The sequence below is a fragment of the Miniopterus natalensis genome, chromosome 4 (genome assembly GCF_054644295.1).
Source record: "Miniopterus natalensis isolate mMinNat1 chromosome 4, mMinNat1.hap1, whole genome shotgun sequence".
In the NCBI taxonomy this organism is placed as follows: domain Eukaryota; kingdom Metazoa; phylum Chordata; class Mammalia; order Chiroptera; family Miniopteridae; genus Miniopterus; species Miniopterus natalensis.
Window position 1 is genome coordinate 68,003,404 of NC_142084.1, and position 16,135 is coordinate 68,019,538.

A 16,135-nucleotide genomic window follows, 5' to 3' on the forward strand; every position below is an offset into this window, starting at 1 on the left:
CTCTTGCATGCCTCCAATTGTCAGGGTTCCAAGGACAGGATGCAGCAGTGCAGGGGTCACAGAAGATCCTTCTCTCCTTCCCTCCCCAGGACAGGGGATGAAGCTGGAAGGTGGGGATCTGCAGAGACAGACAACAGAAGACCCATATGCATAGATGACACAGCCCTTGGGGCCTCATAAACTGGATTCCAGGCACGCTTGGCCTGGCTACTGGGAGTCCTGCTCCCCTAGGGCCAGCTCAAGAAGCTATGCTGAGGAGGATCCACGCCTGGCTCTGGGCCCTGCCTCCTGTGGAAAATAGCACCATATTAGCACTTGGCCTCTGGTGGGCGGGCCCTGGATGCCAGAGGACGAACCCCATTTCCCTGGATGTCGGAGGCAATCCCACCCGGGTCTGTCCACCACTCTGCCCATGACCACTGGCTCATGTCTGGGCTAGGAGACCTTACCTGGGGTCTTGGTGGGGAGCACCAGGAAGAAGCATGTCAGAGCAGGGTGGACTTTAGGGGGCACATGCCAGACTCAGTAGCTGGGCGTGGTGGTTAGGGCTTCCTGCGAATTAAGCATCTATTGTTCATATTCCTCAATGCCCAGGGTGGGTGTCAGAGTTGCTCAAACCATGCAAGGCACCTCCCCGTCCTCAGCATGGCCCTGGGAGAAAGTTTCCATCATCCTTCCTATTGTATCAATGAGAAATCCTAAGCACAGGTCCCCTGCTGCTCAGACTTAGGAGGCCAGGAGGCAGAGCTGGATCTGCCCCAGGATACTGAGTCAAGAGTCCTATAATCACGAGACCATCTGAGGGCACCGTGCAGTGTCCAGGTGCTCACCATGAGCCATGTTCAGATGTGTGCTTTTTCCACACTACCAAGCAATGAACTCAATGAACTCAATTCTGACAATATCTACCTCGAGAGTGTCATATCCCACAGTGTAAGGGCTTGGTACCACAAGGCGGTCCTCCCCCACTTCAGCTGCCAATTGCAAATCCAGGTGCTTCTGACCAACTGGCTATAGATCGTGCTTTCCCATGACCCCCCCTCAAATTTGATTAATTTACTAGAGTAGTTCACAGTACTTATAGAAACATTTTACTTATCAGATTACAGGTTTATAAAAGGAAGTAACTCAGGAACAGCCAAGTGGAAGAGCTGCATAGGGCAAGGCATAGATAAGAGCAGAGCTGCCATGTGCTCTCCATGTGCAGCGCCCTCCCAGCACCTCCATGTGTTCACCAACCTGGAAGCGCATCAAATCTTTTTATTTCTTTAATTTTATTTATTTATTTACTTACTTTAATATATCTTTATTGATTTCAGAGAGAGGAAGGGAGAGGGAGAGAGAGAGAGAGAAATATCAATGATGAGTCATTGATTGGCTGCAGCCCGCAACCTGGGCATGTGCCCTGACCGGGAATCGAACCCTGATCTCCTGGATCCTAGGTCGACGCTCAACCGCTGAGCCACGCCCAGCTGGGCTATTTCTTTAATTTTAAAAATTGCATTTATTGGAGCAACACCGGTTAAAATTTATAGGTTTCAGGTGTTCATCAGATCTTGTTGAAGTCTTTATTTTTATTATTTTTAAATTTTTAAATATGTTTTTATTGATTTCAGAGAGAGGAAGGGAGAGGGAGAGATAGAAACATCAAGGATGAGAGTCATTGATCGGTTGCCTCCTGCACACCCCCTACTGGGGATTGAGCCCACAACCTGGGCATATGCCCTGACCAGGAATTGAACCACTACCTCGGGTTCATGGGTCAACCCTCAACCACTGAGCCACACCAGCTGGGCATTGTTGAAGTTTTTAATTAGTTAATTATATCCTCACCTGAGGATATTGTTCCACTGCCTTTTCAGAGGGAGAGGGAGAGGGAGGGGGAGGGGGAGGGGGAGGGGGAGGGGGAGGGAGAGGGAGAGGGAGAGGGAGAGGGAGAGGGAGAGGGAGAGGGAGAGGGAGAGGGAGAGGGAGAGAGAGAGGGAGAGGGAGAGGGAGAAACATTAACATGAGAGACACATCAACTGGTTGTCTCCCACAGGCATCTTCACTGGGGCCAGGGATCAAGCCTGCAACCAGAATTGAACCTGGGACCCCTTAGTCTGCAGGCAGATGCTCTAACCACTGAGCAAAACTAGCTAGGGCTGTTGAAGTTTTTAGAGAGCTTAATCTGTAGTCTCCCCCTTTCCCTTCCTAGAGAGTGGATATGGCAGGGAGTTCCTACTCAGTAATCACTTGATCTTTCTGGTGACCAGCCCCATCCTGGGTGACTGCTGTGGAAACTCCAAGGGTTTTAGCAGCTCTGTGCCAGGAATAGGGACAAAGATTAATAAATATTGTAACATACCCCTGCATCTGGCACCACCTCCAGCCTTCGAGACTCCTCACCAGCCTTGGACGAGGGTCCATTTGTAGAACCTTATTCTTTTCCAGAGCTCCTCAGCCCCCACAAAACCAAGAACTGTTCTCTCAGACTGTACCCTCGGTGGTGAAGCCAGGTGTCCTGGGTTTAAGGACCAGCTGTGCTGCCTTCTGGCTGTGGGACCTTGGGTTGGTGACCTCCCATCTCTGGTCTGTTTCCTCATCTGCAAGGCTGGGGCACCTGCCTCACAGGGTGACTGTTGGGAAAAGGGGGTAAGATAGGCAAGCCTGAGAGCAGCCACCAGCACAGGGTGGCCCTTGAGCATTGCCTCCTTCAGGCCAGGAAGTCTTCCCTGACCACCCTGCTCCACCCTACCCCAGCCTCTGTTGGCCCTCTTTCTCATTGGAACTAAATGCTTGCCCACATGTCTGTGGGGTCATCGGTGTCCCTTGCGCTCAGCAATGCCCTGGTGAAACCCTGAATGCCTGTCTAGTGGATAAATATTGGACAGTTTGAAGGACTGGCCAACCTCCACTTCCAATGGCCTGCCAGGTCTCCCTCTCCCCCCTCACTGAGCCTCAGGAACTGACCAGAACCCAGAAATCAGAGAGCCAGGAGCTTGCATCAGCTGCTTTATTTAAGGGCTGTGACCAACAGTTGTCCCTGACCCAGCCGTCCTTCCTCTATAAAAGCAATTAAAAATGAACTGGGTCCACCCTGCCAGGGCCCAGCTGAGGGGCTTGTGGTTTTGAATCCCAGGCCATAGTCCTTAAAAGGCAGAGAGCAGGCAGTTCAGTTCAAATGGGCAAGGTGCTGGGGAGTGGGTGAGGAGGCTGGAGGGTCCTAAGGCTGTCTCTGCAGGGCTTGCCCTCATCCAGGATGCCAGGACACTGGCTCCTAGAAAAGCTAGTGCCCCAGAGCCAGGGGGCTCAGGGGCTGAAAGAGGGAGCAAGTCAAAGGCTTTTGGAGCCAAGGGATGCAGTTCGGGCACGTGGAGACCAGCAACCCCTCAACTCCTTCCACCCCACCCATGAGCACACCCCTGTGGCCACACTTGCAGCCACACATTCACAACCACATCCACTCCACACATACACACAGGGGGCTCTGAGGGCCCTGGACCCACACCCTGGACCTCAGGAATGTCTCTGGATTGGTACCCAGTGGGCAGGTCCATGGCAGCGGGGCTGCCAAGGGGGTGGGTCCTCCGCTTTGCTACTGATTGGCTGCCTCACAGGCATCTATCCAATCGCTATACACATCCACTGGTTCTGACAGATCTGAGCCGCTGAAGTCAAGGGCAACTGAGGGTATTGGACACCTTCCCCTTCCCATACACACTTCGGCTGCTCACACTGATGTCAGCCAGACCCCTGCCTTGCACAGTCTCCCCACCTAAGCAAGCAGGTAGCACCCATTCCTCTGGGTGGCCATAGCCCCGCACAGGGTACACAGCAGGGCCAGAGGTACAAGGGCTGCATTCTACTGTCCTGCCTTTGGCCAGGTGCCCTCAAGCAGTCCACCCTGGGCAGGGCAGTCCTGACTACCCACCCCCACCCCCTGGAAAAAGCCTAGTTTCTCAAGGATACACGTGATGGGTGTCTGGAATTCCTCTAGGCACACAGTACAAGAGATGACTCCGGTATTACGGGCACGGTCCCTGGAATGGGAGGAGATGGAGGGACTGGTAAGCAAAGAGGTCTGTATCTAAAGGAGAGCTAATTCCCAACTGAGGGAGGGGGAGGCTCCATGAGGCAGATTTTGTGGCCTCCATCCCCTACTCACATTTTCACGTCACAAGATTTCTCATGGTTGCAGAAGGGGCAGGTAAACTGGGTCTCTAGGGTGCCTGTCATCTTCTTCTTTGGGGGCGGCTTTCGTTTTGATTTTCTGCGTCCCATGTCTGCAGGAGGATGAACCTGTGGGTGGAAGGGGCCAGAAGTCAGTGACTCATGGGACCCAGGAGGCCCTCCAGATGTTCTGGGAAGCAGGTTGAGAAGACGGTCCAGCTGGCCCATGGTGAAGGGAGGACTTGCACAATGGCACCCTCTGGGGACAGCAGACAATCCCAGTGCACTCAGGGTAGAGTGGGTGAGAGCAGATTCTGGATTCTAACTCTGACACCCCCCCCCCCACTTATTACATGATCTCAAGTAGGTTACTTAATCTCTCTATGCCTCAGTTTCCTTATTTATAAAATAGAGATCAGGTTGCTACTTCAGAGGGGCTGCCATGACAAATCGTAAGTGCTTGTATAATGTATGGTCCATTCATCACTGGCACCTACACAGGAAGCCACTGTTCCTGATGAGGATGACAGGCCAGTTGCGCAGAGCTGGGCAGAGCCTAAGTGCTCAGGAGCCTGTGATTTTAGGAGCAGCTGGTCTTCTTGTCAAGGGACATGCAAGGACCACCCAGGAGGAATGACACTCAAGGGATTTGACAGAGCCTCCTTGGGCAGCCTATCCAAAGAAGGGGTTACTGGACAGAGAAGTGTTTCAAGCAGAGAAACGCCACGTACAAGGCTGAGGGGCAGGTATCTGAGTGCTGGGCTAGTGGTTGGGGACCATGCAGTTGGAGGGGGCAGGCTGAAGAGGGAGCAGGCGGGATGGTTTCAAATGTTTAGCTGGATCCTGATGGCCATGGGAGAGAAACAACCTCACTTTGTGTTTTTAAGGGATTGAGTATGGGTCAAAAGTCTGGATGAAGATGCCCGACGGGAGTGGCTCAGTGGTTGAGGGCACTGACCTAGGATCTGGTAGATCACAGTTCCATTCCTGGTTGGGGCACATGCCCGGGTTGCGGGCTTGATCCCCAGTGAGGTGTGTGCGGGGGGCAGCTGAACAATGACTTTCTCATCATTGATGTTTCTGTCTCTCTTTCTCCCTCTCTCTCTGAAATCAATAAAATATTTTTTGTTTAAAGTCTGGATAAAGATGGAAGTGAGAACTGGGAAAGGGTTGTTTGTGGTGGAGAGACAGCAGCTGGGAAGACAAATCAGTGGAATGAGTGTGGCGAGAGAAGGAAGAGTCCAGAACAACTTCCAAGGTTGTGGTGGGCAAGAGTTGGTGGGTAGGGGAAAAGGTGGCATCACTCTCTGATGTCTAACACAAAAGAAGAACAGAGCATTGTTAAAAATGATGGAGTCATGTGCCATTGGAACGTATGTCTTGAAGACAGAGACCACTGAGCGCTTCTCTATGCCAGGTGCTGGGCTCAGGGCTCTGCATTCACCATTACTGGACCTTCCAAGGAGCTTCCCCCCGCCACACTCTGTCCCCTCTCTCTCCACTGCTGGTTCTAGTATCATTCTTCCATGATGGGGGAGGTCAGCAGTCTGCCAGAAGAAAGACTCCCAGAGTTTCATTCATATTTACCAATCACTTTCTACATAACATCCTCATTCGTTTTTTTAAAGTTTTAAAAACGTTTTCATTACAGTTTACATTCAATATTATTTTGTATTAGTTTCAGATGTGCACCATAGTGGTTAGACAATCATATACTTTACAAAGTGTTCCCCTGATATTTCCAGTACCCAACTGGCACCATAAATAGTTATTACAACATTATTGGCTATATTTCCTAGGCTAGTTATATCTCTATAACTCCTTTGTAACTACCAGTCTATATTCCTCAACCCCTTCACCTTTTTCCACCCAGACCTCCAAAGCCCCTCCCCTCTGGCAACCATCAGTCTGTTCTCTGCATTTATGAGTCTGTTTCTCTGTTGTTTGTTTATATTGTTCTTTATATTCCACATATAAGTGAAGTCATATGGCATTTGTCTTTGTCTGACTTATTTCACTTAGCATATTACCCTCTAGGTTCACCTATGCTGTGGCAACATCCCTATTCTTAACTGAGGGTGCTTCCAAGTCAGAGTAAACAGAAGCAGTTGGCCGAGAACATCCATAAGCCCCCAGGACCACCCATTTGGCCTTCTTGGAAGAATGTCTGTGGTCCCCACAAAAACAATTTGTGCCCTAGATCCCAATGTCACATTTTCTGTCTCTACTAGATCATTAAAAAAAGACATGCACACAAAAACACCTCCTTCTCTGCAGGCTTTTCTAGTACAACTCTGTATTTACCATGTGTGTTCACTCTCATTCTCTCTCCATCACCTGCCCCATGCTGCCCATCCGAAGGGACCATCCCCACTCCTCAGGGCACTAGACATACTGGTTCTCTTCCTGCCCTTGGCATGGGGCTCTCAGAACCCTGCACTCTCACGTCCCTGACTCACTGACAGTTCCTTTTACTCTCTGCTGCTGCTGATCCCCTCCCTCCACACTTCTCTGACATGAGTCCACAAGCTCAATCTTTGGGCCTCTCCCCTATCTGTCTACACTCACCTCCGTGGAGATCTCACCCAGCCTCAGGGCTTCAAATGCCTCCTCTACAACGATGCCACCTACCTCTCTTGCCTTGATGCCTCCTTTGAACCACAGACTCACCTGTCTACCTGTCTTGGTCACATGACTACCTGATGCTAATAAACGTTTCAGTGTAACCTGTCCAAAACCGATCTCCTGACACATCAACCTGCTCTCAGAAGTCTTCCCCATCTCAGCAGATAGCAAATCCATCTTTCCAAAAACCTTGGACTCATCCTGGATTCTTCTCTCTCTCACACACAGCTCTTATCTGATCCTGCTGCTCCTCTAAAGCACATTCAGAATCTGACCACTTCTCACCACCTAAAGGGGCAGTGTCTTGGTCTGAGTATGGAGTTCCGGTCATCTCTGGCCTGGATTATCACAACAGCCTCCTCATCGGTATCCCTGCATCTCCAAATGTAAATTCCACGAGGGCAGGGACTTTTGTCTTTTCTTTGTATCCTCAGAGCCAAGAACTGTTCATGGCACAGAACTGGCACTCAACAAATATTTACTGAGCAAATGAATAAACCAATGCCAGTCCCTACACTAAACCACAGCAATGCTGCAATCAAGGCAGGCAAGGTATCTGCTCTTGTGAAAGTTATTTTGCAGTGGATGAAGAGAGACCCTTAACAAGTTAACTAATATGTGAATTCATTCCAAATACTGTTAAGTCCTATGAGGTTAATACCTGGGCAAGGTGAACACTTCCAGAATGGGGCACTTCAGATAAGGGTAGAGTGGGAAGGACCCTCTGGGTAAGTCATTTAAGATGAGACCTGAATGACAAGAAGGCACCATGCAAGGTAGTCCAGGCAGAGGGAACAGCAGCAACTGCAAAGGCTTCAAGGCAGAAGCTTTTCTCGAGAAAGAGAAAGAAGACTGGTACAACTGAAGCTCAGTGAACAATGGAGAGATGTGCATGAGATGCAACAGAAGAGGTAAGCAGCAGCCAGGCCCCACAAGACCTTGCAGGCTTTAGGAAGGTGTAGTCAATTCTGTAGCCCATGCTCTCACCTGCCAGGGCAGTTTTACTCCAAAGCCCAGCCCTGGGTACCATCTGCAACACAATAACCTGGTGATCCTCAAAAAGGGCTGATTTTTGAACCTCACCCCAGATCTAGCCCCACTGGAATATCAGTTCTGGGGGCGTCGGGGAATGATTTGCCCTCTGCTGAAGCCCTAGCACGCGTAGTGCCTGGTATGTATTAAGCGTTCAATAGCCATATAGTTGAATGAATAAATGAGTCTCCTGAATCAGAAGCTACAGATGGGTCCCCAAATCTCATTTTACCCGATAACTACAATACCCCACTCCAGAAGGGGGATGGCCTGCCCATAAAGCCCCAGGTGTCTCGGCCTGTCCTTCGGTGACGACGACATAAGTCCAAAAGCGCCAAAAGAGGGATGGAAGAGGGATCGGCTCCCGATCCTGCCGTGCGGTCCCCCCAGGCTCACCAAGGCTTCGGCGGCTGTAGAAGCCAGGCCTCCGAGCAGCCGCGCTTAGCCGGCGGGGACCCGGGGGAGTCCAGCTCCCTGACGGGCCACCCTCCAAGCAGGGCACCCTCGGCACCTCCTCCGAGAGCGGCCCTGAGTCGAAGAGCACCCAGCCTCGCCCGGCGCCAACGCCCTCCCGCGCGAACCGTCACCTGCACTAGCTTTCCCTCGTGGAGTCAGCCTTGTTCACCCGGGAGACAGTGACTTCCGGTTCCCAGCGGAAGTGGAACCCCCTATCCTCCCCCTCATGTCCCGCCCACCCACTGCCGGGATAGCCTAGAAAGCAGGGCCCGCCTCGCCAACGTTTGTGCGCATGCGTACTCTCATCCCGGGGAGTTTCTCAGTGCGCCTGCGCGTGGGCTTGTGCGCATTTGATTAGCCGCTCCCGAGGATACTACTTCTGGTCAGCTCATAGGGGTGGCCGTTCCCTCTCTTCGGGGGCCTTGGGCCGAGCCATCCCTGAGCTGCACAGGCATCCTTGTTTTCGGTCGCAGTATCTTCCTGGGGATGTCTCACTTGCCTTTCCCGATTCAAGCCCCAGCCCCTCGCAGCCCACCCAGGCCTCCCCAACGTGGGGCATATTAAAACATCCCGGTGCTAAGGAATTGCAAATACTGGTATTGCTCAGTCACGGTTAGGGGGAAACTTGTAAGACGCTTTTCTCAAACTTTAACAAGAACCTTCGGGTCTTAAAACAATTCAGCGTTTGATCACTGGTGACTTTGATAAGAACTGTGTCATTAGAGGGTTCAGGAAAGTAACTTGTGATGTTTGTTAAGTAGACCTATCTCCAAGATTTCCACTAGGGGGCAGTGTTACCCTTGGAAGTGCCTTTCCAAGACCCCCTTCTCAGTGCTGGTTACAAACCTGGACACACAGCAAGGGATCATACAATGAACGTTGCCTTGCAACTGGATAGTTCCACTTAATGGTCAATACACATACAGATAACTCTTGTTTTTAGTAGCTACACAATTCATAGTGCAACTCTGCCATGGTTTATGGGCAATCTTCTATTTGCTGAAGATTAGTTCTTCCCTCTCTCCTTCCCTTCCTTCACAGCTTTATTGAGATATACTTTATAGACAATAAACCGCATGTATTTAATGTATGAAATTTTATGTCTTGACATGTGCATATATCTGTGAAACTATTGCCACAATCAAGATAGTGAACGTTTCCATCACCCCAAGAAGTTTCCTCCGGTTTCTTTGCAGTCAATTCCTTCGTTGCCCCTACCCCCTGGCACCAACTGATCTGTTTTTAATTCCTATAGCTTTGTATTTTTCAGAAAGTTACATAAACAGAATAATACAATATGTAACCTTTTGAGTTTGGGTTCTTTTATTCAGCTTACTACCTTCTAGTCTATGTTGTATCTATCAGCAGTTTGTTCCTTTCTGTTGTTGAATTGTATCCCATTATGAGGATATACCAGCTTGTTTATCCCTTCAAGTATTGATGGACATTTGGGTTGTTTCCAGTTTGGGGACAATGATGAGTAGAACTACCGTGAACCATCTCATTCAGATCTTTGTGGGGATACTCATTTTCATCTTCTACTTTGTTTTATTTTTACATTGAAATAGGTGATCCCTCTGGAATTTATTCTTGTATATGGTTGGAAGTAGGATTCAGGCTTTATCTTCTGGGCAAATCAACAAGGCAAATCTGTAAAATTGCAATACCACCTTCAACCTACATCACATTCTTGTGTGTTTTGGAGTTTCTTTCTGGATTTCCTCTGGATGTTTTCCTGGAGTCAATGTCGTTCTGTTTTGATGACAGTGCGTTTGGCTGTGTGAGAAGGCAGGCCTCTTACCTTTGTACTCATGATTCTTGGCAGCTGGTGAGGAGGTGGGTATGGCCAGACTCTCACCTGCTTGCTGCTTGAGGGTGCTGGTGCCCGTTCCAGCGGTCGGCGTGAAGAGTGAGCAGTGGGGACATGACAATGTCCGCGATGATGGAATCAGATGTGGTTGCTTGGGAAGAGTGAGAAGACCCTGCGACTGGCCTTAGGGAACTCTCTTATCATATTCCTTGCAGTTTAGAAGGCATTTTTCTAACAGTGACTGTGTGCGGGTTGGCGTTGTTCCCTGAGCCCAACAGAAAGTCTCTGAGATCAAATGTCTGCCCTGCCTTATTCTTTTTTTAAAAAAAGTAATTACGTGAATAGCAATTCCATCTTTTTAAAAAATATACGTTTTTATTGATTTCAGAGAGAGGAAGGGAGAGGGAAAGAGAGGTAGAAACATCAACAATGAGAGAAAATCATCGATTGCTTCCTGCATGCCCCCTACTGGAAATCGAGCCTGAAATCCAGGCATGTGCCTTGACAGGGAATCGAACCGTGACCTCTAGGTTCATGGGTCGATGCTCAACCACTGAGCCACACTGTCGGGGATACCCTGCCTTATTCTTTTTGGTGCTCCTGTGCCTCCAGCTATCTGACACAGGACTTGATCCTTGGTGCTTGGTAGAAGTACTTGGTTGTTGTGGAGGAGGGGACCAACCCCATCCCTGCCACACATTCCCTGTGTCAGCTTTGATGTGTCACTTCTCCTTTCCAACCTCTGGGCCCTGTGAACAGGGACATTGGGCTAATTCCACACTTTAGGCCCTTCGAATGGGGATATTGGGCTGATCTCTGACTCAGACCCCTTCCTGCCCAGAGCCTCTGAGTCAGTGGGAAGAGGCAGGGTGGCTGTGAGCTGCCTTGACATCAATTGGAAGGTACTTAGGGCTGGTCTTTGGGTAAGAACTTTACTTAATTTTAGCAGTACACGTGTATCTTGTAACAAATTTGATACTATGGACATCTCTAAAGTAGCGAATGAAAGGTGCCCCTTCACCAAGTTCCTTTCTCCAGCAGTAACCTGTTACATTTTGTCCAGGCTCTTTAATTTTGCTCAGCTGGGCTGGCAGTCCCTGCCCTATAGCAGCTGAAGCAGCAGTTGAGGTCAGAATAAGGGAGAGGTTTCTGTGACTCGCCTGGTGCTGGATGACTCAGGCTGTCTATGGGTGGGTGTTACTCAACTCTCCCCAGAGAGGAACTGGGCTTCTCTGCAGCTTTCAGCTCAGGGTGCACATTCTGCTTTCAGCATTCATCATAAGAAACAGGTCCTGAGCCCTGGTCAGGTAGCTCAGTTGGTTAGAGCGTTGTCTCGATATGCCTAGGTTGCAGGTTCAATCTCGGGTCAGGGCACATACAAGAAGCAACCAATGAATGCCTAAATAAGTGGAACAACAAATCAATGTTTCTCTCTCTTCCTCCCTTCTTCTCCCTCTCTAAAATCAATCAACAAATAATTTTTTAAAAAAATATATCTTTATTGATTTCAGAGAGAGGAAAGGAGAGGGAGAGAGAGATAGAAACATCAATGATGAGAGAGTCATTGATCGGCTGCTTTCTGCACGCCCGGGCATGTACCCTGACCGGGAGTCGAACCCTGATTGACTGGATCCTAGGTTGACGCTCAACTGCTGAGCCACTCCCGGCGGGGCAACAAATTAATTTTTTTTAAAAAATCTTCTTAAAAAATAACAGAAAAAAGAAACAGGCCTTGAAATAATTTCACTTCTGGAAGTTTTTCTACATATATACTTGCACAGATGTACAAAAATGTGGGTCCAGGAATGCCTACAGTTCTTTAGCTGTGTTGGTAAAAGGAAAAGATTGGAGAAGATTTCAACAGGCCCCAGCAAGGAGTTGGTGACATAGATGGAAGCTCCATGGCTAATAAGAACAAAAGAATGGCAGTCCTGCTTTTTGGAATGTGTCTTGTTGATCCTACAAACATATCTGCCCATGCAGGAAACAGGGACAGGGTCATTTATTGCAGCTTTGAGGATAGCAATTGAAAGCAATCCCGGCAACCCTTATGAGATGGTTGGATAGGCAGTGGGTCAGACACACAGTGGGGCCTCTGTAGCCTCAGAAAGAGCCAGAAGCCACTGAGAGCAGATAGGCAGATCTCCAGGTATAACAGGCAGAAACAGGAAAGTGCAGAAAGCACCTTTGGAGGTGTGGGACATGCTTAAACCTGTATCTTAATTGTGTGTCTTTGTCAAAACTTATGGAACTGTACGTTTTAAATGTACCAATTATACCTAAATAAAGTTGGTTTGAAGAAAAAAACACACCAAAAAGCCAGGTGCGGATCAGAGAGGAGAGAAAAAAAATTTACATTTGCTTTTATTTGCATAAAGACATACTAGAAAAAAACAAAGCATTTATAAAAAGTTCTTTCTTTCTAGGAGAGGGGCAGGGAAAGACAGGGAGGTGGGTGAGATTTCACTTGGCTGTAAACTTTAGATTTTAGAGCCATGTTATCTTATTAGCAATGTCATGTTGAAATGAACAAAATGAGTATTCTGTTATGAACAGTTGAGTTGTGGTTTAGTAGAAAGAAGACTTGTGGTTAACTAGAAAGAACAGGTGCAGAACTGTGTGGATATTGTTTTGTGTAAAGAAGGGATGTTTTTCTGAGGAGGCATCAACTGCAGAAGGAAAGAAAATGGTGGTGGTTGTCCCTAGGGAGGTGGGCTGGGAGAGGAAGGCTTGTCTGCTCTACCCCTTCCTTTTTCTGTTTGGTCTTTTTTTGTGTGTGTGCAGCAAAGCAAGCTAGAATTTATTGGCGGAAACAAAAGCACACTCAGGACAGTGAAACAAGGAAGGGCTTAGGATAGAAGAAGCAACAGGAGAGCTTAGGCACTGCTTTGGCTCACTGGGAAGTCAGAGAAAAGGGGGCTTTGGGGACAGATTCAGGGGTAAGCCTGGGACAACCTGCTGCTGCCCATTGCTCCCCTGGTTGCAAGACTTGTGGGGTCCCTTCGAGTTTAAGAGATGCATGCCTGTGGGAGAAGAGGAGGAAGGGAATAGAGCTCCCTTTTGGTCTTTCCTTAAAATCATATCCATGTATGGGGCTAGCTGGTTACAGATGGGGTTAAGAGATGGAGATGCAGGCCAGCAAGTGGGGAGCCAGACACTCTAGTACCCAGATGATGCAATTTGCCAGAGAGGTGAGGAAAGGGACACTTGTGATACACTTGCAGTCTTGCATCTATTTTTTAAAATGTTTTTATTAAAAAAAGGTTTTAATTGATATTTTTAGAGAGAGAGAAACATCAATGTGAGAGAGAAACATGGATCGGCAGCCTCCTGCACAGCTCCCACCAGGGACCCGCAACCAGGGCATGTGTCCTGACCAGGAATCGAATTGGTGACCTTTTGGTGCACAGGACACCACTCAACCAACTGAGCCACACCAGCCAGGGCGCATCTATTCTTTTATTGAATATTTGGCAGTGACAGAAGATGTCAGGTTCAAATGCATGTGTGGCTCTCCTTCCCACTCAACAGGACCACAGGCCCCGGAGAAGTCCTGGCAAGGGGCGGGGATCCCAGTGGGGCCCACCACCCCACTGGCAGGGAAGGCCCTCGGCCTCAAGCCCCTCACAAACGCTCAGGCCTGGCACGCCTTGGCAGTTTGGTCTTGAAGAGGGATTTGCCCGAGGCCTCGATGTAAGTGATGCTCATCTCTTTGGGACTGATCTCTATGTAGGCGAAGCCACCCAGTGAGTTCTCAACCCCATAGTGGAAGCGCAGGTAGCCGCTGGGAACCTTGCGAAAGTGCCTCTTCGAGGGGTCCATGAAGTTCCCAGCCCCACTCAGTATGTAGCCGATGCCATTCTCATCCTCAAGGTACTGTGGATGGAGGACTCAGGGTCAGTGGAGCCCCCAGCCCCTCAGTGAGGCTGACCACAGGCTTTGTGCCTACCTGTCTTGAGTCCAGGGTCTCGAGTCACTTTGGGAAAGGAACATAAACCCCCCTTGGGCCTCAGTTTCCCCACTTGTAGGAGTCTATTGATCCTACTTCACAAGTCTGCACTGAGTAAGCTATTGCCAACTGGTAGCTATTACGATGGCTTTTAGGGAACTTTGGGTTGTTTTCCTGGTTAAAGAGCATAGTTTCAGGGAGAGTGACATTTGGGAGATCCCCAAACAGCAGGAGGATCCCAATGTGCCATGGGGCACATCAAGTGGGGTAGTGACCCCTTACCTGCCTCCCCACCCCACCCCACCTACAGGCTCCTCACCTGCAGGTTGTGGTCATGGCCACTCAGGTAGGCAGTGACCTTGTATGTGGTCAGTAGTGGCTGCAGTTGACGGACCAGACAGTGGGTGGGCCCATGCTCAGCAATGGACCACACTGGGTAGTGGCCAGCCACCAGCAAGTAGTCCTCTTTGGCCGCTGCCAGCTGTTTCTTGAGCCAGGACAGCTGTGTACGGGCCAAATTTGGGTCACGGGGCCTCTGTGGCTGCTGGCTGAGGAAGTCATCCGAGTTGCCACACAATGTCACTGTATCTAGCATGAAGATGGCCACAGTCACATTGGACCGTGGGATCTTGAAGTGCAGGCGGAAGTAAGGGCTGGGGAAATTCCTGTGGAGGGGACAGAGATGGTGTGCACACACATGTTGGCTGGAGAAGCCCCACGGTCAGCTCAGTCCAGTGGGCCCCTCTGTCCATGTGAGGCTTGGGGGATGGGTGGGGAGCAGGCTCACCAGCGCTTGGAGATCTTGGAGTAGGCGATTTGTGCTGAAAGGTTGCCCAGATGGTCATGGTTGCCAGCCAGCACATACCAGGGCACGTTGCGGAGGGAGGGGGCAGAGAACACATCCTCGAAGGTCTCCTGCAGCAGACAGAAAGGGCATCCCCACCCCAGGGTCAAGCAGCCACCCTAATGCTTCCACCACATCAGGAGCTGGGGACAAGAGACACTAAGAGCTCTAGGTCCCCACAGGTGTTGGCTTTCCTCTGCCTTCTTCAGAGTCAAAAGGTTGAGTGGTTTCTCCACATGTCCCCGACCCCCACTCTAGTGGCACACACCTGGAATCTCTTGTCGTTGGCATCCTGCACGCCAGTAAAGTAAAAATTGTCCCCCAGTGACAGGATGAAGTCTGTGCCTAGGATCTTCGCAGTCCTGGCAATCTCCTTGGCATTGGCTGTTTCCCGGGCTGTGTAAAATGGGGCATTGGGGACCCCTCCCCAGTCACCCACAGCCACAAAACGCAGGGTGGGAGCAGTGCCATCAGCCAGGGGGAGCACCAGCAAGGCTTGCAGGACGAGTAGCACTGTCCTTGTGTCCATCTGGGAGGGGAGAGACAAGTGTCTGGGGACCTGGGGCTGAGGCTTGGGCAGTAGGCTCTTGAGATACCCATTTGCCCTGTTCTGGCCCAGCGGGAAACCCCTGGGGGTGCCCTAGTTCCCAGGACTTCAGGGTAAAGGTGGCTGGGAGGGTAAGCGGGTGGGTGGGGTCCAGCCAGGGTCCAGGAAGGGTGGCCATGCAGGCCCATTTTGCCCTCCCTCATCCCAGACCCAGCACTCACCCTGGTGGAGGCACAAGCCAGTCAGCTGGGCGCTCCAAGGGGCAGGTGAGTTACAAGGCCGGGCTGGCAAGGGTCACTGAGCCTTTATTCTCTGGGGCGGAAGTGGATCATTAGTGAGGATGATACAGTTTCTCCGGGGACTGTTCCAGAAGCCCTCCCCTTGGGTCATGTGAGCCTTGGAGTTCCTCAGCTATGAACAGTGGATTGGGGTGGGGGTGTCTGGCACACAAGTGCAGCCCTGCTTACTGTCACAGCCTCCTCCCAAAAGACCTTGTATTGTGAGCCACTGGTGCCAGGTGCTGTTATCTGCGTGCTGCGGATGCCCCAGCCAGACATATCTCGTGAGTCCATGTTCTCCGAGGACGTGTTTGCCTGTGTCTGGGTGTGTCTGAGCTGCTTTCTCTGTGCAGCCAAGTGTGCCTGCCTGGGTCACAAGTCTGCTGTGTGCCTGGGAGTCCTATGTCCCTGTAGACGTGCACCCTGAGCCCGCAAGGCCCAT

General features: G+C 50.3%; 2 protein-coding genes across 3 annotated transcripts; both read right to left on the bottom strand.

Moving 5' to 3' along the window:
- Positions 1–2,965: 2,965 nt before the first annotated feature.
- Positions 2,966–8,443, bottom strand: ELOF1 (elongation factor 1). 2 transcript variants are annotated; one of them, XM_016207872.2, is made up of 4 exons: positions 8,397–8,443; positions 4,148–4,281; positions 3,952–4,022; positions 2,966–3,642 (listed from the first exon to the last, which is right to left on the bottom strand). In XM_016207872.2, the coding sequence occupies exons 2-4, from the start codon at positions 4,261–4,263 to the stop codon at positions 3,578–3,580; spliced, it is 252 nt and encodes an 83-aa protein (XP_016063358.1). In that variant the 5' UTR covers positions 4,264–4,281; positions 8,397–8,443; the 3' UTR covers positions 2,966–3,577. The 2 variants fall into 2 exon arrangements, with proteins under 2 accessions (XP_016063358.1, XP_016063357.1); XM_016207871.2 differs by lacking the exon at positions 8,397–8,443 and adding an exon at positions 8,206–8,312.
- Positions 8,444–13,308: 4,865 nt separating this feature from the next.
- ACP5 (acid phosphatase 5, tartrate resistant) lies at positions 13,309–15,829 on the bottom strand. Its single transcript, XM_016207827.2, has 5 exons — positions 15,637–15,829; positions 15,137–15,397; positions 14,812–14,939; positions 14,344–14,689; positions 13,309–13,951 (listed from the first exon to the last, which is right to left on the bottom strand). The coding sequence occupies exons 2-5, from the start codon at positions 15,395–15,397 to the stop codon at positions 13,700–13,702; spliced, it is 987 nt and encodes a 328-aa protein (XP_016063313.2). The 5' UTR covers positions 15,637–15,829; the 3' UTR covers positions 13,309–13,699.
- Between the last annotated feature and the right edge of the window lie 306 nt (positions 15,830–16,135).

What these genes read in the sequence shown, in the direction of transcription:
- ELOF1 (XM_016207872.2), bottom strand. Translation starts at nt 4,263, where the DNA reads ATGGGACGCAGAAAATCAAAACGAAAGCCGCCCCCAAAGAAGAAGATG. An exon ending in AAATCTTGTGACGTGAAAAT is followed by an intron (nt 4,023 to 4,147) that starts GTGAGTAGGGGA and finishes CTCCCATTCCAG; the next exon opens with GGACCGTGCCCGTAATACCG. An exon ending in ATTCCAGACACCCATCACGT is followed by an intron (nt 3,643 to 3,951) that starts GTATCCTTGAGA and finishes TCAGCGGCTCAG; the next exon opens with ATCTGTCAGAACCAGTGGAT.
- ACP5 (XM_016207827.2), bottom strand. Translation starts at nt 15,397, where the DNA reads ATGGACACAAGGACAGTGCTACTCGTCCTGCAAGCCTTGCTGGTGCTC. An exon ending in CCAACGACAAGAGATTCCAG is followed by an intron (nt 14,940 to 15,136) that starts GTGTGTGCCACT and finishes TGTCTGCTGCAG; the next exon opens with GAGACCTTCGAGGATGTGTT. An exon ending in GCCATGACCACAACCTGCAG is followed by an intron (nt 13,952 to 14,343) that starts GTGAGGAGCCTG and finishes CTCCATCCACAG; the next exon opens with TACCTTGAGGATGAGAATGG.